General features: G+C 55.1%; 2 protein-coding genes across 2 annotated transcripts in view; both read left to right on the forward strand.

Moving 5' to 3' along the window:
• Nucleotides 1–3607: 3607 nt before the first annotated feature.
• AP3D1 (adaptor related protein complex 3 subunit delta 1) overlaps nt 3608–20239 on the forward strand; it is a 36839-nt gene continuing 20207 nt past the window's right edge. The window contains exons 1-4 of the mRNA XM_006206420.4: nt 3608–3951; nt 18421–18516; nt 19001–19081; nt 20043–20123. Coding sequence (XP_006206482.1) covers nt 3856–3951; nt 18421–18516; nt 19001–19081; nt 20043–20123 — 354 coding nt within the window. The 5' untranslated portion in view covers nt 3608–3855. The remainder of the gene's footprint in view (nt 3952–18420; nt 18517–19000; nt 19082–20042; nt 20124–20239) is intronic.
• Nucleotides 7827–11277, forward strand: LOC140688500 (sperm-egg fusion protein Juno-like). The gene is given in 3 exon segments (XM_072948058.1): nt 7827–9050; nt 9052–9128; nt 9257–11277. Coding segments are annotated over 3 exon segments (729 nt in total). The 5' UTR covers nt 7827–8667; the 3' UTR covers nt 9526–11277.

Below are 20239 nucleotides of genomic sequence, written 5' to 3' on the forward strand. Positions count from 1 at the left end.
ACTGATTTTCTACTTATTCTACTAATTATTGAGAAAGGGATGTTGAAATCTCTAACCATCAATGTGAATTTGACTCTTTTGTCTTTTCAGTTTTATCAAATTTTGCTTTGTGTATTTTGAACCTCGTTGTTAGGGGCCTATGTGTTTAGGATTACAATGTCCTCTGGATGAACTGACTCCTCCAACATTGTGTAATGCCCTTCTTTGTCTGTAGTAATATTTCTTGTTTTGAATTCTGTTCTTTCCTGATAGAAACGTAGCCAGTCCAGCTTGCTTATGATTAGTGTCTGGATGGTATATCTTTTTCCACCTTTTCCCCACTTATAGCACTTCCCCCTCAGCTTTATTGAAGCATACTTTCATGCCATTAAATTCACTTCTTGTTAGGTTATGGTTTGATAAGCTTTGGCAATTTTTTTAATGGTTGTGTAACTACATCACGAACACACTACAGAACATTTCCACCACCCCAAAGTTCTTATCTCCCTCTGCAGTCAACACTCCCCTCACTCCTGCCTCTAGGCCACCATTGTTACGTTTTCTATCAGTGTTGTTTTCCTTTTTGTAAAATTTTGTAGAGTGGAATCATACACCATGTAGAGTTTTGAGTCTGGCCTCTTTCCCTTTGTATGAAGCTTTTGAGATTCGTCCAAGTTGTTAGGTGTACCAGAGTTTCCATTCTTTTTGTTGTTGAGTATTATTCCACTGGATGGCTATAACACAGTTTTTGTGTTGTTTTTTGAATCCATTCACCTGTTGATAGATATTTGAATTGTTTCCAGTTTGAGGTTTTTGTAAATAAAGGTGATATGATCATTTGCATACAAGTCTGTTTGGAAATAGGTTTTCTTTCTCTTCGGTAAATACTCCAAAGTAGAATGGCCAAATCACATGGAAAATGTATTTTTAACTTTGTAACAAATTGCCAAACTGTTTTCCAAAGTGATTGTCCTGTTTTGCATTTATTCCAGCCATGCATCAAAGTTCCAATTGCTCTCATCTTCACCAATTCTTGGTGTTAATAGACTTTTTCATTTAATCTCTCTGATACATATACTGTGGTATCCCACTGGGGAGCATTTCCTTAATAACTAATTATGTTAAGTATCTCTTCATGTGCTTGTTGGTCATTCAGGATCTTCTCTGGGGAAGTGTCTACTGATCCAATCTGTCACCCACTTAAAATACTGGGAATAGATTTCACTCTAGGGCTAGCTTAGCCCTGCAATGAGGCGTGAGTCTTCTGAGGTTTCTGCAGAACGCCCCACATACTCAATGAATTCTCTCCACCTTTGCTGGTAGGTTCTCCAAGCAGTCCCACGTTATGTGAGTGCTCAGTGATTGTCCCTTCCCCCAGCATCGTTCTTTATCTGGCCTCTTATGCATGCGCTGTCTGACATTCATCCAAAGACTCAAGAGGAACCCTATGAAAACTTGAGTGCTTTCTCAGAATAGGTCCCTGCTCTCCAGAACTCTGCCCTCCAAATTCTAGCTACCTTGTCTCCCCTCATCTCCCAGTCTAGCAGTCTTCCATCTCTGTTCCCTCAATCCACAAACCCTCTGTGTTCTGCTTAGGTTTCCTCTCCCTGACCTGCAGCCTGGGAATCACCTACAGGCAGAATTCTGGGGCAGCTGTAGGGCTCATCTTGTTTGTGTCCCTTCTCTCTGCACTGTATGCTCTCTGAAAACCATTGTTTCATATGTTTTGTCCAGCTGTTGAAAGTGGGAGGGCAATTGCCATAGAGTTACCTACCTACTGCATTCTCTTAAACAGCTGGTCAGGAATCCACTGCATGGATATGCCAGAATTTATTTCTGCAGTTTCCAGTTCGCTCTGGTATGGTGTGTAACCTTTGATGAGTTACTTTGTCCATCACCATAGGTTAATCTTGCCTGCAATTGAACATCACGTTATAGAATCATGCTGTGTACACTCTTGTATTTGGCTTATTATGGTCAACATTGTGTCTGTGTAATTCATGCATTTGGTTCTGTGTCTTAGTATTTTGTTCTAATGCTGCACGGTATTCTGTGTTTTGGGTAGACCACTAATTACATATCCATTTTTTGTTGATGGACATGTCAGTCATTTTGAGTTTTTGGCTCATACGAAGACAGCTACTGTGAACATTCTTGTCCAAGTCTTCGGTGGATGAATTTATGCATTTTTGTTGAGGACAGTGATGGAGTTGCTGGGTCAGAGGGCATACATATATTAACTTTAAAAGATACGGTCAGACAGGCTTCCAATGTAGCTGTGTGGTTTTATGTTCCCACCTGAAGGGTAAAAGAGAAGAGCTCCATATCTTTGTAATACTTGATATCATCAATCTTTCTAATTTTAGCCTTTCTTAAGGGGTTACAGAAATATCTCAGTGTGTTTTTTTGAAGGGGTAACTAGGTTTATTTATCATTGTATTATTTAGTTATTTTTATTTTAGCAGGGAGGGAGGTAATTACGTTTATTTATTTTTAGAGGAGGTGCTGGGGATTGAACCCAGGACCTTGTGCATGCTGAGCACACACTCTACCATTTGAGTGTCTTCTTTGGTGAAGTGTGTATTCACAATCTTTTGCCACATTTTAACTGGGTTGTCTTTTTCTTTGTAATTTGTAGGAATTTTTGTTTGGTTCTGTTTTATTTACTGTTTAACTATATTGTGGCTATAAGTCCTTTGTCAGATATATGTCTTGCTAATATCTTATCCTAGTCTGTGGCTTATTCTTCACTCTCTTAAAGGTGGATCCGGGAAGGCAGGAACCAAGCGTATCTCATTCACTTGCCAGGCCTGGCACATAGTAGGCTCTCAATAAATATTCGTTGAATGAATGACTGGGCTCAGTTTCCCCACGTGGGCACGTTAATCCCCGTGCTGCTCATCTCACAGGATTTTGTGCAACATGCCAGAGACACAGGATGGATTTGCTGCAGAGCTGGATTTGGCGATGCTCAGACACCCTCAGCTTCTGGAATCAGAAAGGGTGGAGCTAATAAACAAGGCCCTACGTTAGAGCACAGAGAACTATATTAATGTCCTGCGATAACCTATAATGAAAAGAAATATGTATCTGTAACTGAATCACTATGCTGTACACCAGAAACTAACACAACATTGTAAATCACTTTACTTCAATTAAAAATAATAAAGAAAGAAAATGAAAAGAAAAAGAAAAGAAAAGAAAAGAAAAGAAAAGAAAAGAAAAGAAAAGAAAAGAAAAGAAAAGAGGCGGAGCTGGATTCTCCCACCAGGAATCTTGCCTTGGAAGCTCCACGTGGGCGCCCCGCCCATAGCGGGGCCCTCCCATAGATAGGCCCGCCCACACCTGTCACTTAGCAGGGCAGGGAGGGTGCCTCCTAGCAGGCGTGGTTACAGGCCGGAACAAGGAAGTGGGTGGAGTTCCAGAGGCCACTGACCAATGAGGTAAAAGAGGTTTGTGCTGGAGGGGGCGCGGCCTAGTGGGCACTGAGGCCGTTGTCTGCGTTTCCATTGGGCGGTCTGGCGTCGTCAGGGAAACGCGGGGTCCCGGTGGAGGGGCGGGGTTTCCAGGGAGGCGGGGCTTCCGGGGGCGGGGCGGCCGGCCGGGGCTCCTGCCGTCAGCTGACTGGCCGCCATCTTGTCCGCCATTTGCAAGCAGCGCGGCGCGGAGCCGGAGGGAAGGGGAACGCGGCCTGCCGAGCGGTCCCCGCCGCCGCCGCCGCTGCCCTACTGACCGCCGCCGACCTGGCCTGGGAGCCCACCCCGCCGCGGCGGCCGGCAGCGCAGCGCTTCGCGGGCGGCAAGCTCGGCCACCGGGCCCCCTCAGGGCTCCCGGCCGCGGGCCTCCCGGGGCTCGAGCCGGGCGGCAGCCGCCGCGATGGCCCTCAAGATGGTCAAGGGCAGCATCGACCGCATGTTTGACAAGAATCTGCAGGACCTGGTGCGCGGTATCCGCAACCACAAGGAGGACGAGGTGAGCTCGGCGCGCCGACCGCGGCCCGGACCCCCACCCTGACCGCGACTCGGTTCCCGATCCCCTCTATGCCCCTGACTCTGGCCCCCAGCCCGTCCCCGAGGCTCCGCTCCAGACTCGAGCCCCGCCTGCCCGCGGCCTGGGCTTCCGCACGCCCGCGCCCTCCCCGAGGCTTGGTTTATCTCCGAAGCCCGAAGGCACCCGAGCCGCAGGTTTTGGACCCACGTATGTATCGGAGCGCCTGGGGGGCCCGCCGCTGAGTGGGCTGCCTCCCCGAACCTCGGTTTACCCGCTCGGCGATGGGGGCTCGCCGCCTCCTCCCCGCGGATGGCCTCGAACGACTTGGCAGGCCCCCCCACCCCGGAGCGGCGGCTCTCCAGTCTTGAGTGTGTTGCTGGATCTCTAAGGGGCCACGCCCCAGGCCCTGGGCAGCTGGTTGGGGGGACCCTCCTCTCCGCGGGCCGCCCCCGGACGGAATCCCTTATGGGTTAAACGCACGTTCAGGTCACTCCCTGATGCCTGGCCCGGAACTGGGCCTTGCCTCCTGGGCCCGTGTCCGCCGGAAGGTGCGGCCACCCCTCTTATTGGGAGGAGGGCGGCAGACATCCTAGGCCAAAATAAGGAAGCTGCTCAGGGGTCCTGGAATAGGGAAGCCAACTTCAACTAGAAACTCGAAGCCGAGGAGGAAAGGTTTTCCAGAAGTAATAATGCAATCGTGGGCACCATTTTTCTCCCTCCCCCACTCCCCCAACGTGTGACCTAGATTTAGGGGGAATGGGGACAGTTAGTGGCCACCAGGCTGCCGGCTTCCATGGAAGGAGGCCCACGGCTGCACAAATCGCCTTCCTCTCTTTGGTGGAGAGCAGCTGTTTGATGTGGTGCAGGTCCCACTGCCAGATGTCACCCTGCCCTCCTCACAAGGGCGCCCCTGGGGGTCCAGCATCCTGGGTGGAGGTGCAGAGAAGTTCAGGAATTTGCTGGGAGGCACCAAGAGCCCTTGGCTCTGCCCTTGTGCCGGGAACCTGAATTCTTGCTTCTTTGTTGCACTTTTTCAGAATGGGTGTGACCTCGCTGAAATGTAATTAGGTTATTTTAGTTCATTTCCATCCCCCGTTGTCTTCTGGCAACACCTGGGTTTTGCACTGTGTTGGAAGCTCTGGCCAGCTGCGTTGGTTACAGCTCACACTTAACCTGGCTTTTAGTTTCTTTGTGAATTGGAAGAGTATGTGGTTGACCTGCATTTTGGTTACTGAGTGTGGCTAAGTGAGTTTAGGTGATGTTCGCACCCTGAGATTTTTTTCTGCCCTGGTTGACCTCCTGATGTCCCCTCTGTCAGCGGATGTTCTGAGCAGACTGTTGTGGGAATTTTGAGGAGGGGCCAAGGGATCTTTTCAGGCGAGAATCGCACACTCAGGTGGGGCATCTGTTTTTTCAGGAATGTGGGCCCATCCTCCCTGGCAGTGCCCTGAGCCGAGCTTTATTCATGTGGAATTAGTGGGAATTTTTTATTTTTATTTAAATATTTTGGGGGAGGAGATAATTAGGTTTAGTTATTATTTTTAGTGGTTGAACCCAGGACCTTGTGCATACTGAGCACTCACTCTCCTGCTGAGCTGTACCCTCTTCCCCCTGAAATTGGTGGGAACTGGTGGCGTCATCGCCCCCAGGCTGGGAGCCCATTGAGGGGGCTTTGGGTGGTGGAGGTGGGGGATGCTGCAAGTCCTCAAGGCCAGGTTTCCACGTGAGTCCTGCCCTTGGCCTGTTGATGATGGCCGCAGGAGGTGCCTCTGGGTGCCGGCTGTCATGGTTTCCTCAATAGAAGAGTTGTGCGTGGAGAATCCTTGCTGGGGTGTCCCTTCTGGTTGCAGATGCTCGGCCATGGCTGTTGAGTTTCTCTTCTGGCTCCCTTCTCTCTGAGATCCGCCCCCCCCCCCAGCCCCAGGGAAGGCTACTGGCAGCAGTATAGTTTTCCCCCAAAGTTTACTTTTTGTAATGGATTTTAGCTTAAAACTTCTATGTGGCACCGAAGAGATGAGGCTTAATTATGACTTTAAAAGCCCAGTGGAAAGGCAGGATGATTTAGTGTATGATGTTTGGGAGAGCCAAGTCCGAGTTCTTGGGCCTGTTTGGGTGACCTGGGGAGAGCCCCCAATGGAAAGTGCAGGCAGCAGCCACCAGCCCCCCCACCTTGCTGAGGGCTTATGAGAGTGCAAGAGTGACTGCTGTAGGCTGTCCCCAAAGAAGAAACTAGAAAACCCAGGACTGTAGGCAGAGTAACTTGTTTTTTGAAATTCTTGTTTCAGCTTATGATACCAGGTGTGTGCGTGTGTATGAGTTGGGTTACCATGGAGAACAGACTTTAACAGTGGTCTAATTCACGTGTTTTTCTTGGTGCATGAGTTTTTTTAATCCTTAAGATGGGCAGGAATCGTGTTGGCAGGTAGGGGAAATTCACTTGCTAATGTCCTTGCTTCTAAAACTTGCATATGACTAGGAAAAAGACCAAACAGTTTTAACGTTTCCTTTTTTTTTTTTTTTTTATTTTGGGGGACGGTAATTAGGTTTATTTGTTTTTTAATGGCGGTTCTGGGAATTGAACCCACGACCTCATTCATGCATGCTAAACACCCGCTCTACCACTGAGCTACACCTGCCCTCTTAACATTCTATTCTTATGAGTACTCTTGGAATTTTGGGAAAAGCCTTTTCTTTCCGTCTTTTTAAGTTGTAGAATTATACCCATCACTTTTGTGATAAGCCCAGTGTTTATTAAAGAAAAAGGGAAAATACTTCTCCGGTGAATCAGTTCGAGAACTTTTTCCTCGTGCAGAACTCGAGGGAGAGGCTGGGGTTCTGCCCCGCGTCCTGCCTGGGGGCGCAGCAGCCCCGCAGGCGCCGTGGTTTATTTAACTCCCCCCATGGCACTGAGGTGGCTTCCAGTGTGTGCTGACTGGTGCCCTCCCCTCGGGCGTGGCTCTGCTGGGTCCGGCAGTACCGGGATATGTCTGAGAGTTCCCTTGGGTCTCAAAATTTCCAACCCTATTTAACTGAAGTTTCTGAACTGTAAAAAAACATTCAGTTCTAATTGTGTACTGTCAGCTGTGTGTCCCTGTGGGTTCTGCATTCACCAACTGTGGAATGAAAATATTTCTGAAAAAAATTCCAGAAAATTCCAAAAAGCAAAACTTGAATTCGCTGCATGCAGGCCGCTGTTTACATAGCACTTGCGTTGTATCGGGATGGTCAGTGATCCGGAGGTGCTATAAAGTGTAGGGGTGGACGCGTGTAGGTTGTGTGCAAATCTGTGCCATTTTTATATGAGGGACTAGAGCATCTGAGAACTTGGGTATCTTCAGGGGTCACGGAAGCAGTGCCCCGCGCGGGTAGCAAGGGCTAACAGTAGAGTAATGCTTTGAAACTGGATGTGAGCTGTGGTTAGGATTGAACTGTGTGGGATGCGGGTGCTCTAGTGCTGCTGACCTCAGAAATGGCAGTTCCCTGCGGTCGGACCCAGCGCCACGCTGCGGGCGCGTCGGGCTGCGAGGTGTGTGCGTGGCTGGCTTCCACGCTAGGGACAGTTCCTGAGCCAGTGTCACGACAGGCTTGGGTAAGCACTCGGTGCTTTTTGGCTCTTTCTGTAGGATTCCTTTCGCCTTAACAACTTCTGAGAAGACTAAGATCTGAAGTTTAACAAACGGGTTGTTCCCTAAGTGAGGGTCTCCCCGTCAAAGCTGCTGACGTCGGGCAGGTCCCTCTCTGGGGGCGTCCCGGGCACTGTGGCTGGCGGACCAGCATCCCCGGCCCTACCCACTTGATGCCGGGGCATCCCCAGTCGTGACAGCCACGGACGTCCCCAGATGTTGCCCAGTGTCCCCTGGGGGGATCGCCCAGGTGAGAACCCCTGACCCAGATTGGTAAGAACCATTCCCAGCATTCCCTAGTGCTCCCCACTTCATCCATGTCCTTTGTCCCTGTTTCGTCACTGTTGCTGGACCCCATTGTACTGTGACATCAGAAGGCCTCTGTCCCTGCCTCCCATCGCAGAGCTCCTGGAGTCTTTGTAGCTTCCTAGACAACAGAGGTACCCAGGGCATCCTTGTTGAGAGGGTTGGCCTCTGCCCCCAGTTCCTGACCCTGAGCTTCTAGATCTCTTGGGGTGTCCTGGGTGAGGGGAGTGTCTTTTGTTCTAATGAGATGGCTCTGGGTGGGCTCCTGGCTGGGGATGGTCACCAGAAAGGCCAGGCCATGATTTGAAGCTTGGAACTTTCAGACCCACACCCCTACCCCCAATCTTTGGAGGGTGAGGGGCTGCAGATGGAGTAAATGATGGATCACGCCTCTGTGATGAAGCTTCCGTAAAGGTCTCTAGAGTGTGGGGCTCAGGGAGATGCTTAGGTGGTGGAAGCATCCGTGTGCCAGGAGGGTCCCAGCACCACAAGGACAGAGGCCCCGCGCTCAGGGCGCCATGGACTCGCCCCGTGTGCCTCTGCCATGCCCTTTACTGCGGAGTAAGCTGGAGGACACGGGTCAGTGCTTCCCTGAGGAGAAGGGGGCCGTGGGGCCTGGATTAGAGATGGTCCCTCAGAAGCTCAGCGGACAGCCTGGACTTGGAACCAGTGTGTGAGGTGGGGGCGGTCCTGCAAGCCTGGGTCGTCACTGGTGCGTCAGCCTCGCAATCTTGAGAAGCGGGAGAGCTGGGCTCCTGCTTTGAAAGCCATGAGGTGGTGGCGGCAGCTTCTGCTGTGGCTGTGGACGGTCCCGCCCACGTGGGCCGGGCACGCACGGCTCAATGTCTGCGTGAACGCCAGGCCCCACAAGCGAGAGCCTGGCCCTGAGGACAAGCTCTACGAGGAGTGCCGCCCCTGGAAGGACAATGCCTGCTGCACAGCCACCACAAGCTGGGAAACCCACCTGGATGTGTCCCTGCTCTACAACTTCAGCTTGGTTCGCTGCGGGTTGCTGATGCCGGACTGTGAGAGGCATTTCCTCCAGGCCATCTGCTTCTACGAGTGTTCCCCCAACCTGGGGCCCTGGATCCAGCAGGTGGACCCGAGGGGGCAGGGAGAGTGGATCCTGGACGTGCCCCTCTGTTGGGAAGACTGAGCAGTGGTGGGCCGACTGCCGCACGTCCTACACCTGCAAATCCAACTGGCACGGCAGCTGGACCTGGAGTCGGGGTGAGAGATGCTCAGCTGGGCCGGGGAGGCCCCCCTCAACCCACGGGCAGGTGCAAAGCCCCCTGGGGTAAATGATGGGGAGACGAGGAGTGGTGGGTGGTAAATTGTCTGTGCCTCGATCCCCTTAGGGAAGCACCGCTGTCCTAAAAAGGCCCTCTGCCACCCTTTCCTGCATTACTTCCCCACCCCAGCTGACCTGTGCGAGAAGATTTGGAGCAACTCCTTCAAGGCGAGCCCTGAGCGCAGGAACAGCGGGCGGTGTCTGCAGAAGTGGTTTGAGCCCACTCGGGGCAACCCCAACACAGCTGTGGCCCGCCTCTTCACCAACCCTGCCCCATCCTGCGAGCTCTCCTACACGCTCGGGGCCTTCTCTCTGTTCCTGTCTCTCCTCTCCTGAGCCCCTGCCTCCTTCCACACCCACTCCTGTGCTCCCCAAGCTGTGGACCAGGCAGGGTCATGGTAGCCTCCTTCCTCCAGACCCTTCTTAAATGGAACAGCACTGGCTGGGGGTCAGTGGGACACTGAGGCTGCAGGGGGCTGGTACCTGAGCCTGGCACATTTGGTTCTGCTCTGCTCCGCCTTTCTGGCCCAGAAGGCAGCTGGAGGCTGGGAGCGCACCGGTGACCATCCCCTCCTACCTTAAGGATGGGGGGGCTCTGACATGGAATTCCAGGCCCTTCTCTTCCAGTGCATGGCCACCCCCAACCTGGCAGAGCTGATGGTGACAGCCCTGGCCTCATGTCCCAGGATGGTGCCCCCAGCAAAACAGCACTGGACCTTTCCTGTCTGCGTGACCTGTCCTGTCCTGGCTTTAGGTCAGGGGGTTGGGCTGCGTGATACAGGAGCCGGTCTGCCTGTGACACTGAGTTCTCCAGGTTGCTTGTTACCTTCCTGGTCATAATAGACTTCTTAACACGCGCGGGGCCTCTCATCATGTCCTCACAACACCTCTCTGGTGGGAGCACTTACTTTTAACACCCCCTTTTTTTCACCATACAAAAGACCTCAAACCAGGGCAACCACAGGGATACCAAGATTGAAGCAGCTGCCTGGCCTGCTTTTGGCTCTCCCTTTTCTTTTAACCCCAGCATCACAACACACTGGTCTGGAATTCTGGAACCCAAGTTCTAATGTCTTTAACCACTTTCTGTAATGGCTTTTGGTAACTCCTTCCACCTTCATTGAAGATGGTCGTGGCTTCCCTCTCCACGGAGAGTGATGAGAAAGTTGGACCAGATGATTTTAACTTAGAAAAAGGAAGAAGGCAGTACCCGTTTGCTGGGATCCAGTCTGGGCTTCTTGGGCAGTGCCAGGTCCTGAAGCCCGAGGCAGAAGAGTCAGAACTGAACCAGAGACGGGACGCCGAGCTGGCCTTCAACATCCTTCCTATAAGGAAACTGGCAGCCAACACACCACCTCAACCTCCAGGAGCTCGAAGCCCAGCAACTTCCCAGGATAGACGGTGCCTCCCCACAACTTTTGTTGGATGAAGAGAGGCTTCTAGTATGTCTGCAGTTGAGTTGATCAGCATTTTTTTTTTAACAGTTCTTCATTCTTGCCAGACGCCAGCCAGCCCTGTGCATCAATTAAAAGCCACCACTGTCTCTCCCACACTGACCTTGAACATGCTCATTCACTGCACTAAGCTGATTATGGGCAGGGCCCTTGCGTTCTAAAACCAACAAAGAGAGTGTCCTGCCAGTGAGATGCTTGGAGTCTGGAGAAGGAGGCAGCAGTGGTGACACAAAGCAATTGGCTGGAAGTCTGCAGGAACTCCTGGGCTGGGGTGGGGTCCTAGGGAGGCCTGACAAACGGGGTGAGGATCAGCCCCAATAAAGAGGGGTCCCTTCATTGAGAACAGGAAGGACGTGTGAGACAAAATCCAGCTGAGTCCCCAAGGCATGATCTACAGGAAGGAGGACCTCTCATTGCTCTTCGATGAATCAAAAATACACATGTAAACTTTCTCTGAGGACTGGATGGAGTAGCAGGGTGTGTGCTTGGTAATAAAGCTGAAAGTTTCATGAAAAAAAAAAAAAGTCGTGTAGGGTCTGCACGACTCCGGGCAGAGTGTCAGAACTGGACTGAGTTGTGCCACACCCAGCTGACATCACCGAGTTGGTTCCCCCACAGCGGGTGTGAGAGTGAAGGGAACCTGCGTTTTTCCTGGGCTGCCCAGAGGATGTCTTCCAGCGTGGCTCTTTTCCTGGTCCTTACTAGTTGGGTGTATAAGGCGCATGGACTTGATTGCACGTCGTACAGCTGAAGTATTTCGGTGAGCTCTCCGAGTGTAATTTCCTTGCTCTGCCCACAGTCTTGTCACCGCCACGTGCGGCCCTGCGCGGCCCGGCTGACTGCTGCTCTGCTGGCTGTGCCTCGCGCTCCGCGGACAGCAGTCTGCCGTCTGTCTGCACTTAGCCGGTGGGCGGGAGCTGGGCGCCTCGCTGGTTTCCGCCTGGGGGGTTTGTGAGCCGCCCGGTGCAGGTGAGTCCTCCTTCCTGGTGCCAAGCCATCTGCGTTCTTTGTGAGGCCGTCTCTTCAGGGTTTGGCCTTTTTCTCTTTGTCTTACTGATGCGCAGGGGTTTTTGAAGGGGCACCTCCGTGTCCCGGGCAGAGTGGGTGGCTGGACCCAGTCTGGGAGGCGTCTCTGTGATGGGTGGTCCGCGCTGGTAACCGGCTCCTGGTGATGCCCTTTGTGTGAAGATCTAGGAGGTTGGAAGGAAGAAGGGAGAGATGACTGAAGGAGGCTCGAGGCCAGAGTCCCCTCTCCACACTGTGGATGCTGGGGCCTGGTCGTCCCCTTTGGAGGGGCATGTGGAGCAGCCTCCCTGGCCCAGCTCACTGGGTGCCACGAGCCCCCCCAAGTTGTGACAACCACTGATGTCAGGCGTAGCCCGGCATCCCCTGGGGGCACAGGTTCCCCGCTGAGACCCTTGCTCCAGGATCTCTGCTGGCGGAGGGAGGCAGGAGGCCGAAGGTCAGGAAGCCTGAGTTGACTGCGGTCCCCAGTCCAAGACCGAGTCCTGAGCCCCTCCCCGGCTGGTCCAGGGTGGGCCGGGGGAGGGGGCACAGGCGCTCCTGCCTCGCTGTCTCTCTGATCTTGGCCTCCCCAGAGCTGCTGCTGCAGGCCACCTGTGGGACCACAAGTTGTCCCGTCTGTCCTTTCAGGCAGCCAGTGCCCAGACCGCCGTCCACTACTGTGGAACCCTGGAGCTTAGGGTCCCCTCCTGCACCCACTTGAACGACTCGGGCCCTGAAGTGGGCTGCCGCCCCAGTGTGGGCGCGGCCATGTGGTGTCTGCAGGAGCAGAGACAGCAGGCTGGGCCCTCACGTGCTGAATGACATTTGCGGTTCCAGTTTCACCGAAGTGGTGGTTTTAGGTGGTTTTATTGAGATGCAATTTATGTATCGTAGCATCCAGCTGCTTTAAGCTTGAAATCCAGTGACTATTTTAGTGCATTTACAAAACTGTGGGGCCGTCAGTACAGTCTAACTGTAGAACATTTCCATGACCCGCACACGAAACCCCGGGCCCGCGTCACGGTCCCTCCCCTCCCTCCCCGAGCCCTGGCCTCACTGACTGGCTTCTGTCTCTGGGGTCAAGGTAAAGGCTTTCTAAGGCTGTTCCCACCCTTCAGGTGGGTTTGTCGTCTCATGGGCCTCCGGGCTGAGCTGAGGGTGGTGTGGGTGATGGCAAGGGTCGTGACTGGCCGTTGTGGGAGCTGTCTGACGTGCCCACGTGGGTCCTGGGGGCTGACGGGGAGGAGGGCTTGCAGGTGGGCAGGGGGCATCTGGCCAGAGCTGTGGCCCGGGTCCCTGCCATCGCCGTCGCCGTCTCTGCCCAGCACCACGCCGTGTCCGTGGCTGGGGTCTGAGCCCTGGCTGGGCCTCGGGCTCGCGCTTCTGCGGGGGCCCATCTCCTCCTGGCAGAGGCGCTGGAGCCTGCCCACGGCCAGGTGCCCACCAGGAGGCGTCCTTGTTGGAAGTCACCCTTGGATGTCATCAATAGAAGTTCATTTTGACGTTGACTTGCCTACTTTGGGGTTCAAATGCATTTTACTGTTGAAGAGATGATGGTGGATGTCAGTTGGCTTGTTTTTGGCAGAGTGGATGAAGTCACCGAGCGTGCTCTCCCTGGTCCCACAGCGACTTCTAAGAGATGGGGGTAAGTGCCCTGGAGAGCCCTCACTGGTGGTGATGGCGGCCTCAACCACGGCCAAGCATCCAGAGGTCTGAGGACTCCTGGGGCTCAGGGCCTGAGCCGGGGAGCCCGTGTGCCGTGGGAGGGTCCGGAGAGCACCTTGTGGGGACGTCAAGGGATGGAGCAGCCGAGGTGCTGAGCGGTTGAATCCTCCAGACGTCGGAACATCACTCAGTGCTGAGAAGAGAGGGGCTGTCGCGCCACGAGAAGACACGAGGAGCCCCGAGTGCACGTGACTAAGTGGGGGAAGCCGGTGGGAGGCTGCGCACTGTGAGCCAGCTCTGGAAGGGCAGTGCTTTGGAGATGTGGACGGATCCGTGGTCGTGGGGCAGGGGTTGGGAGGGGGTGAGGAGATGGAACCGAGGGGACATGAGGGCAGTGAGACACTCTGTGGTGCTGCGGTGGTGGGCATGGGTCTCTGTGCATTTGTCCAGGCCCACAGGGTGAACCCGATGTCAGCTAGGGATCCTGGGGGATCGTGACGTGTCTGTGCAGGTTCATTGATTGTCACAAATGTCCCACTGGTGGGGGACGTTGACAGTGTGGGAGGCTGTGCACACATGGGGCCAAAGAGGTGGGAATCCACCTTCCACTCGACTTTACTGTGAACCTAAAACTGCTCTTAAAAAGAAGTCTTTAAAAACTAAAGTCCACGGTCCAGCTCCGAGGATTTGAGTTTTCCAGCACCTCCGAACCAGCGCAGGGTCCCGGGCCTCACCCTGGAGGCCTGACTCCACTTCGGGGGAGGGCCTGGGAGTCTTGGGTGTTTCTGTGTTTTTGTTTAAGCGTCTCGGGAGCTCTACTGAGCAGCCAGTGGACATGTTTATGAACGGTTATTTTATGATCGCCTGCAGGGCTCATATGTGCGGGAAGTTTGTATCCTCTGTTCTCACTGAAGTTCTGTGGGGAGAGAAAGACGCAGGGACCTGGTGCCAGCGCCCTTCCCTGGGCTGAGGTGTGAGTCGGCCTGAACCAGGCCGCGGCGTCTAACAGTTTCGGCCTGCTTGCACCTCTGCCTTCGCTTTCTGAAGAGTGCCAGCGATACGTAGCTGCTTATACTTCAGGTCTTAAAATAGTTTAATTGACACTTTTAATACAGACACCTCACTTCATCATGCTCTGCAGATGCCCATTTTTCACAAATGGAAGGTCTGTGGTGACCCTGCCTCCAGCAGCATTTGCTCACTTGGTGTCTGTGTCACATTTGGGTAATTCTCACAGATTGTAAACTTCCTCATCACAGCTGCGTTTGTTACGGCGATCTGTGGTCAGGGATCTTCCATTTTAGTGTTGATTGTCCTGGGGTCCACGAGCCTCGTCCGCGTGAGATGTGGACACCACTGATTGTTGAAGAGACGGGCTGAGAACGCAGCCCGGCCCGGAGGACAGAGCCGGCTGTGAAGGGAGTGCCCTGCGGGCACAGTGCCTCCGACAGCCACCCCACTGCAGGGGGCGAGGGGACGCCGCGAGGGCAGGAGCCGTCATCGTCGGGTCGGCAGGCTTCACTGCCGCCTGCGTTCCGAGAACGCGTGGGGTCACCTCATTGGCACCTTTCAGGCGGGGCTCCCCCTCCTCCCCAGCCAAAGCTGACTGGCTGGAGTCTCTGATGATGGTTAGTGTTTCTTAGCAATAAAGTGGGTTTAAGTAAGGCACGTACTTTTTTGTTTAGATGTAATGCTGTGGCGAGCTTGACAGATGACAGTGTGACGCAGGCGTGACTTCACACGCAGCTCGCGGTGGCACATGTTCGCCGTATCGCTGTCCTCTGGAACCCACCCTGCAGTGTCTCGGGTCTGCCTGATCACCATCGTGTCTGCATACCCTGACCAGTTTTTTTTCTTCTCTGAGAAGGAGAATAAATACTTCCTTGTCAGCAGTGCTGTGTGAAAATAAAGACCTGGAAAGCCTCGCGCGGTCGTCCTCTCCTGTGCTCCTCGCCTGGGCTCCGCACTACAGCTCTGCTTTAGATGAATGTTTAAGCACTCCCGAGGGAGTGGGGGACAGGGCAGTATTTTACAGCCTTTCCTTCCCTTCCTGTCTGTTGAGCCACGAGCCCACGCACCCTTTTTATAGCTAAAAGCTAGTGTTGAGGCAGGGTCTTTGCGAAGGTCGGCCCCTTCCTGGGGTCCCATTTGTCGGCCCAGTGTGTGTGCTGGGGGTGGGGACTCTGTCCTTGGGCTGTCGCTCTGCCACCGCTCCCCAGGGCTGTATTCCGGGCTAGAGCACCGGGGCCCGCCGTTCCCCCACCGCTCGTGGCCTCCGGGGATAAGTGGCGGCCGCCCAAGTCCTCGCCACCCTATAGCCGCGGGCCGTGTTCCTCTAGCTGCTTTTCAGATTTTCTCGAGTTTCGGTTTTCAGCAGTCTGTTTACCATACATCTGGGCGTGATTTTCTTTTGTATTTCCTGTTTTTGGGAGACGCTGGGCATCTTGAATCTGTAGACTTATGTCTTCCACCAAATTTGGGGACATTTCAGCCATTGGTTTTTCAGATCTTCACCCATGCCTTCCGTCCCCGGGAGCCCAGTGCTATGCTCGCCGTGCCCCCGACCTCGCAGTGCGGGCCGGCGCGCTGGCCCCGCGTCCTGCCTTGACTGCCTGCACAGTGGCGCGTCCGGCTGCTCTGCCTTCACCTGGCTCGCTTCCTCCTCCAGCTCCCTGTCCAGTCCGTCCAGGGCGTGTTTATTTCAGAAATTACTTTTCATTCTAGAGTTTCCATCGGGTTGTTTTATGTCTCTTGCCTTTCTTTGCTGAGATTTTCTCTTTCTCTTCATCGTGAGCGGATTTTCTCTTTGGTCACAAGAGCATGGTGGCAGTTGCTGGATTGAAGTCCGCGTGTCAGCTCCATCACCGGGGCTGTCTCAGAGCTGGCCTTCAGTGGGCGTTCTTCCCTTGGGTGCAGGTTGTGTCCTGTCTCTAATCTGAACAGCCGCTCCTCGTGTGCTGGACGGAGTGAGCTTGTCTCCGGTGCGTGTCCTTCCCCTTGGGTGCAGGCGTGTCCCCGTGGCTCTCATGTGGACAGCCACACTCCGTGTCCCGGACAGAGCGAGGGCGGTGCTGCGGGGATCCTGGGCTGTGTTGCGCTCTCGGAGGAGTGTTGCTCTGCAGGGAGGGGCTTGTTTTCGGGGAGGTGGTCTTGCCTGGGCTGAAACTCCAGCAGTGGCCGGAGGAAGCTGGAACGCGGCTGTGTCTGTACTTCGAGTTCCATCAGGGTGGCGTTTATGTGAGGGTGTGGCCCCCACTCCCCCCTCCGTTCCCAGCGGCTGTGTTCACTCCTCTGTGCTCTGCGCGGCGCCCACGGTCACAGCCGGACAGGACCCAGGGGTCTTGTGGGGTCTGCCCAGTAGTGGTCTTCAGATGAGCTGGGGAGGCTTGGCCTGACAGGAGCGCACACACGTTACCGGGAATGGACTCTGCCCGGAGTCGCACGGAGACCATGGTGCCTTGGCTGTTCGTGGGCTGACAGACATCTCACGTTCAGGTGTCAGCTGTTGGGGTGTCCTGGGCGTGCGCCCACCCCAGAGCTGCCTGACCGCCTCCCACAGCAGTATTCCTCCCTCTGTTGCTTCCCTTTTAAATCATTAACTGCCGCTCCCAGGTGCAGGAGGGGTCACCATGCGTGGGGATTAGTAACTGGAAGCCTGCTGTAGGGATCCAGTGACATGACACGTGTTCTATCATGTGCCCCTTGGTCATGGAATATTCATCACACTCGGGCTGCCGGAGCGCTCGGGTGGCGCCATCCCCGTGTGTCTGCGCTGGGGTGGCCGAGTGGCCGCAGTGATGTGAAGGGAGGGTGTGAGTGCTGGGCAGGGTCCCCCGGGTGGGGTCGGGAGCCACTGAGTCCTGCTAGAGGCCCGGCAGCCCGCTCGCTGTTGCCCACTTAGAAGCAGGGCTGCAGGGAGGGCGGGCAGGCGGGCGCTCCCGGCCCTGTGCTTGTTCACGGCATCCGGCCCAATGGCACATTGGTTGCTCTGGACCTGGTGTATGGGTCCCGACCTTGGAATTGGGGCCTTAGCAGACGTACTGAGTTAGTGAGGAACCCCAGGGAACTGGAAACCTCTGTCCCCACAAACACCTGCGCACAGAAGCCCGTCCGGGAGTCAGGGTGTGAGGGGGGCTGAGCCTCACTGTTAGGCGGGGAACCGCACACAGACCCTCGGCAGGCTCGCCGGAGGGGCTGCCGAGAGCGGGGCGGGCTCAGAGACACCTGCGGGGTGGCTGGTGTCCGAGAGGGCCTGGTGCCTTCAGCTCCGAGGGCCGAGGGGCTCCTCACAGCCGTTCAGGGCCAGCAGCAGGCCTGGGTCTCGTAGGGGTGGGCGGGAAGGGGCCTGGACGGCGAGGTTGCTGGCTGGCCAGCCCTTCTTACCCGGGAGCCGGAGCAGTGGGCCCGGTGGGGGGCCGTGCCGATCTGGGCCCCCGCCCTGGCTGCCTGCACTGGGCTCCCTGCGCGGCTGAAGCACGGGCCGAGGTGGACCTGCCGTTGGGGTGGCGCTGGGACGTGGGCTGTCTTCCCGGCTTTGTGCTTTCTTGTCTGCAGCTGGTTAACAGGCTAATAGAAGACTAAGAAATTTTCCGTACCTTGATACTCTATGTTGAAATGATTATTCTTTTTTTTAAGTTTTAAAACTTTTCAGTGTAGAAAATGTCAGGTAAACACACAAGTAGAGGAAGCAGTTCACAGAGCGCAGTGTGCCTGCCTCAGCTGCGTCACCCTAACCACCTGTCATCCGTAGCCGGCCCCCTGTGGGGCGCTGCTGGAGGCCGGGAGACTGGGAGGCCGGGGCACCTTGCAAACAGACCTCATGCACACAGCGCGCCCCTTCGTGTGTGCTGGTTGGTGGGGTCTGTACGTTCATGGAGTTGTTCTGCCTGATTCCAGAACACCCCATCACCCCAAAAGGAAAACCTGTCCCCAGCAGTAGTCACCCCCTTCCCCAGCCCAGTCCCTAGCACCAGGAGCCTCCTCTCTGTGTCTGTGGACTGGCCTGTTCTGGACGTTTCACATCTATGGAATCACACAGTCTGTGTCTGACTTCTTTAAGTTTTAGCCGAACTCTTGAAACTTCTTTTTTTTTTTTTTTTCTTTTTAGGCGAAATACATCTCTCAGTGTATTGATGAAATCAAGCAAGAACTGAAGCAAGACAACATCGCGGTGAAGGCCAACGCGGTCTGCAAGCTGACCTACGTGAGTACCAGGCCACCTCTCCACCGTCCCTCCCTCTTTCCGTCCATCTGTCCCACTGCGACTGATGGACACGACTGGGTCACTCCGGGGGGAGGGAGAGGTGTGCTGAAGGCCTTGTCCCGTGACCCTTTCCCACGTGGAGGGGCAGGAGCACGCCCTGCAGTCACAGCTGCCCTGCCAGCTGGGCCCTGAAGCCTGCCGGGGATAGGGAGCTTCCTGGTCCAGTGGGGGGTGGGCCTGGGCCGGGCAACCTGCTCTGGCCTCTCCTGGTCAGAGAAGGGAGACGCGTGCACTGCTTGGGTTTCAGCTGGTATTTCTGTTTGCCAGACACTACTGCAGCATGTGTTGTTACCCTGTTGCTGTGGTTTTAAATGTGGGGACTCACTAGTCAGGAGCAGAAGTGAACCTCGCCGGGGCAGGGGGGCTAGATGGGGCCGGCGGCGCCTGGGCGTGTGGGTGAGGATCGCCCTTTTTTCGCCGACAGCTGCAGATGCTAGGCTACGACATCAGCTGGGCCGCTTTCAACGTCGTGGAGGTGATGAGCGCCCCCAAGTTCACGTTCAAGGTGAGGGGAGCCAGCCTGCGGGGGCAGGGCTAGGGGGCGGCGTCCGCCCTGAGGCAGAGGCACCACCCCCGGGCGCAGGGCGACAGACACCAGCCGCTGGTCCTCCGCGCTTCACAGCTGCTGTTGTGCCCGGCCCCGGCACCCCTTACGTCACCTTTATCTTTCAGTTTTAAGTAGGCCAGTGAGCTAAGGGTTTGTAGGATTGACTGTGTATTAATACAAATTAAAATAAATTTCTAACTTTTCCAAAAAAAAGACTAGCAGGCACTGACCCTCCTTGTCAGAGGCCACACTTCTTACCATGTCCCAGGGCCTCAGTCACCTTGCGAGCGTTCTTTCTGTGTCGCAGGGGCCTGCTCAGGAGCAGTTTGAGACGTTGCCTGCTGCTTACTTGCTACTGTAACAAACAGGCACGTTTCTCGCTTTAGTAATTGCCCTGAAACGCGGTTTTCAGCGCCCACAGCCCATTGTGGGTTTCCTTGAGTTTCCTGGGTCGGCTCGATTTTCCACGCACCGGCTGGGCGCCCGGCTGTTTCCTGCCTGCAGACCAGGCTCTGGCTCTTCCGAAGGACACGGTCATCCTGCCCGCCTGTTACTGTCAGCAAAGAAAGGAAATGCCGTATTTGTCATAATTGGCTGGTGCTCTGTGTGGATGTTAAAGTATCTCAGGCGCGTGCGAGTGTGACTGTAGGTGCCCCGTCAGGGGGCAGAGAGATGTGAGTTGAGTTTAGCCAGCTCTTGTGATGGCTTCTTCCATCCCATTGCTAGGTGGCAGTGAGGCCGCGCTCGATCCTGGTGGACTGGTGCCGGCGCCACTGTCTCTCACCCCAGCACCCTGGGCGGGGAGGCCTTCCTCCTGGAGGCCCCATCCTGTGCTGACTCGTGATGGGGACAGCTGGGCGCTTCCTCCTGGCACCGGGTCCCATCTGGCCTCTGACACCTCCTTTTGTTCCACTCCCAGCGCATCGGCTACCTCGCGGCTTCCCAGTGCTTTCACGAGGGGACCGACGTCATCATGCTGACCACCAACCAGATCCGCAAGGTAGGCCCCTTGCAGGAGGAAGCATTCGGGTCGTGTTCTCCAAACGCCCAGAGATGATGGCGGAGGCGGGGTGTTGCGGGACTCCTATCTCTATTTCCCGTCTTGGTATTGGAGGG

The sequence above is a fragment of the Vicugna pacos genome, chromosome 22 (assembly GCF_048564905.1).
Source record: "Vicugna pacos chromosome 22, VicPac4, whole genome shotgun sequence".
In the NCBI taxonomy this organism is placed as follows: Eukaryota; Metazoa; Chordata; class Mammalia; order Artiodactyla; family Camelidae; genus Vicugna; species Vicugna pacos.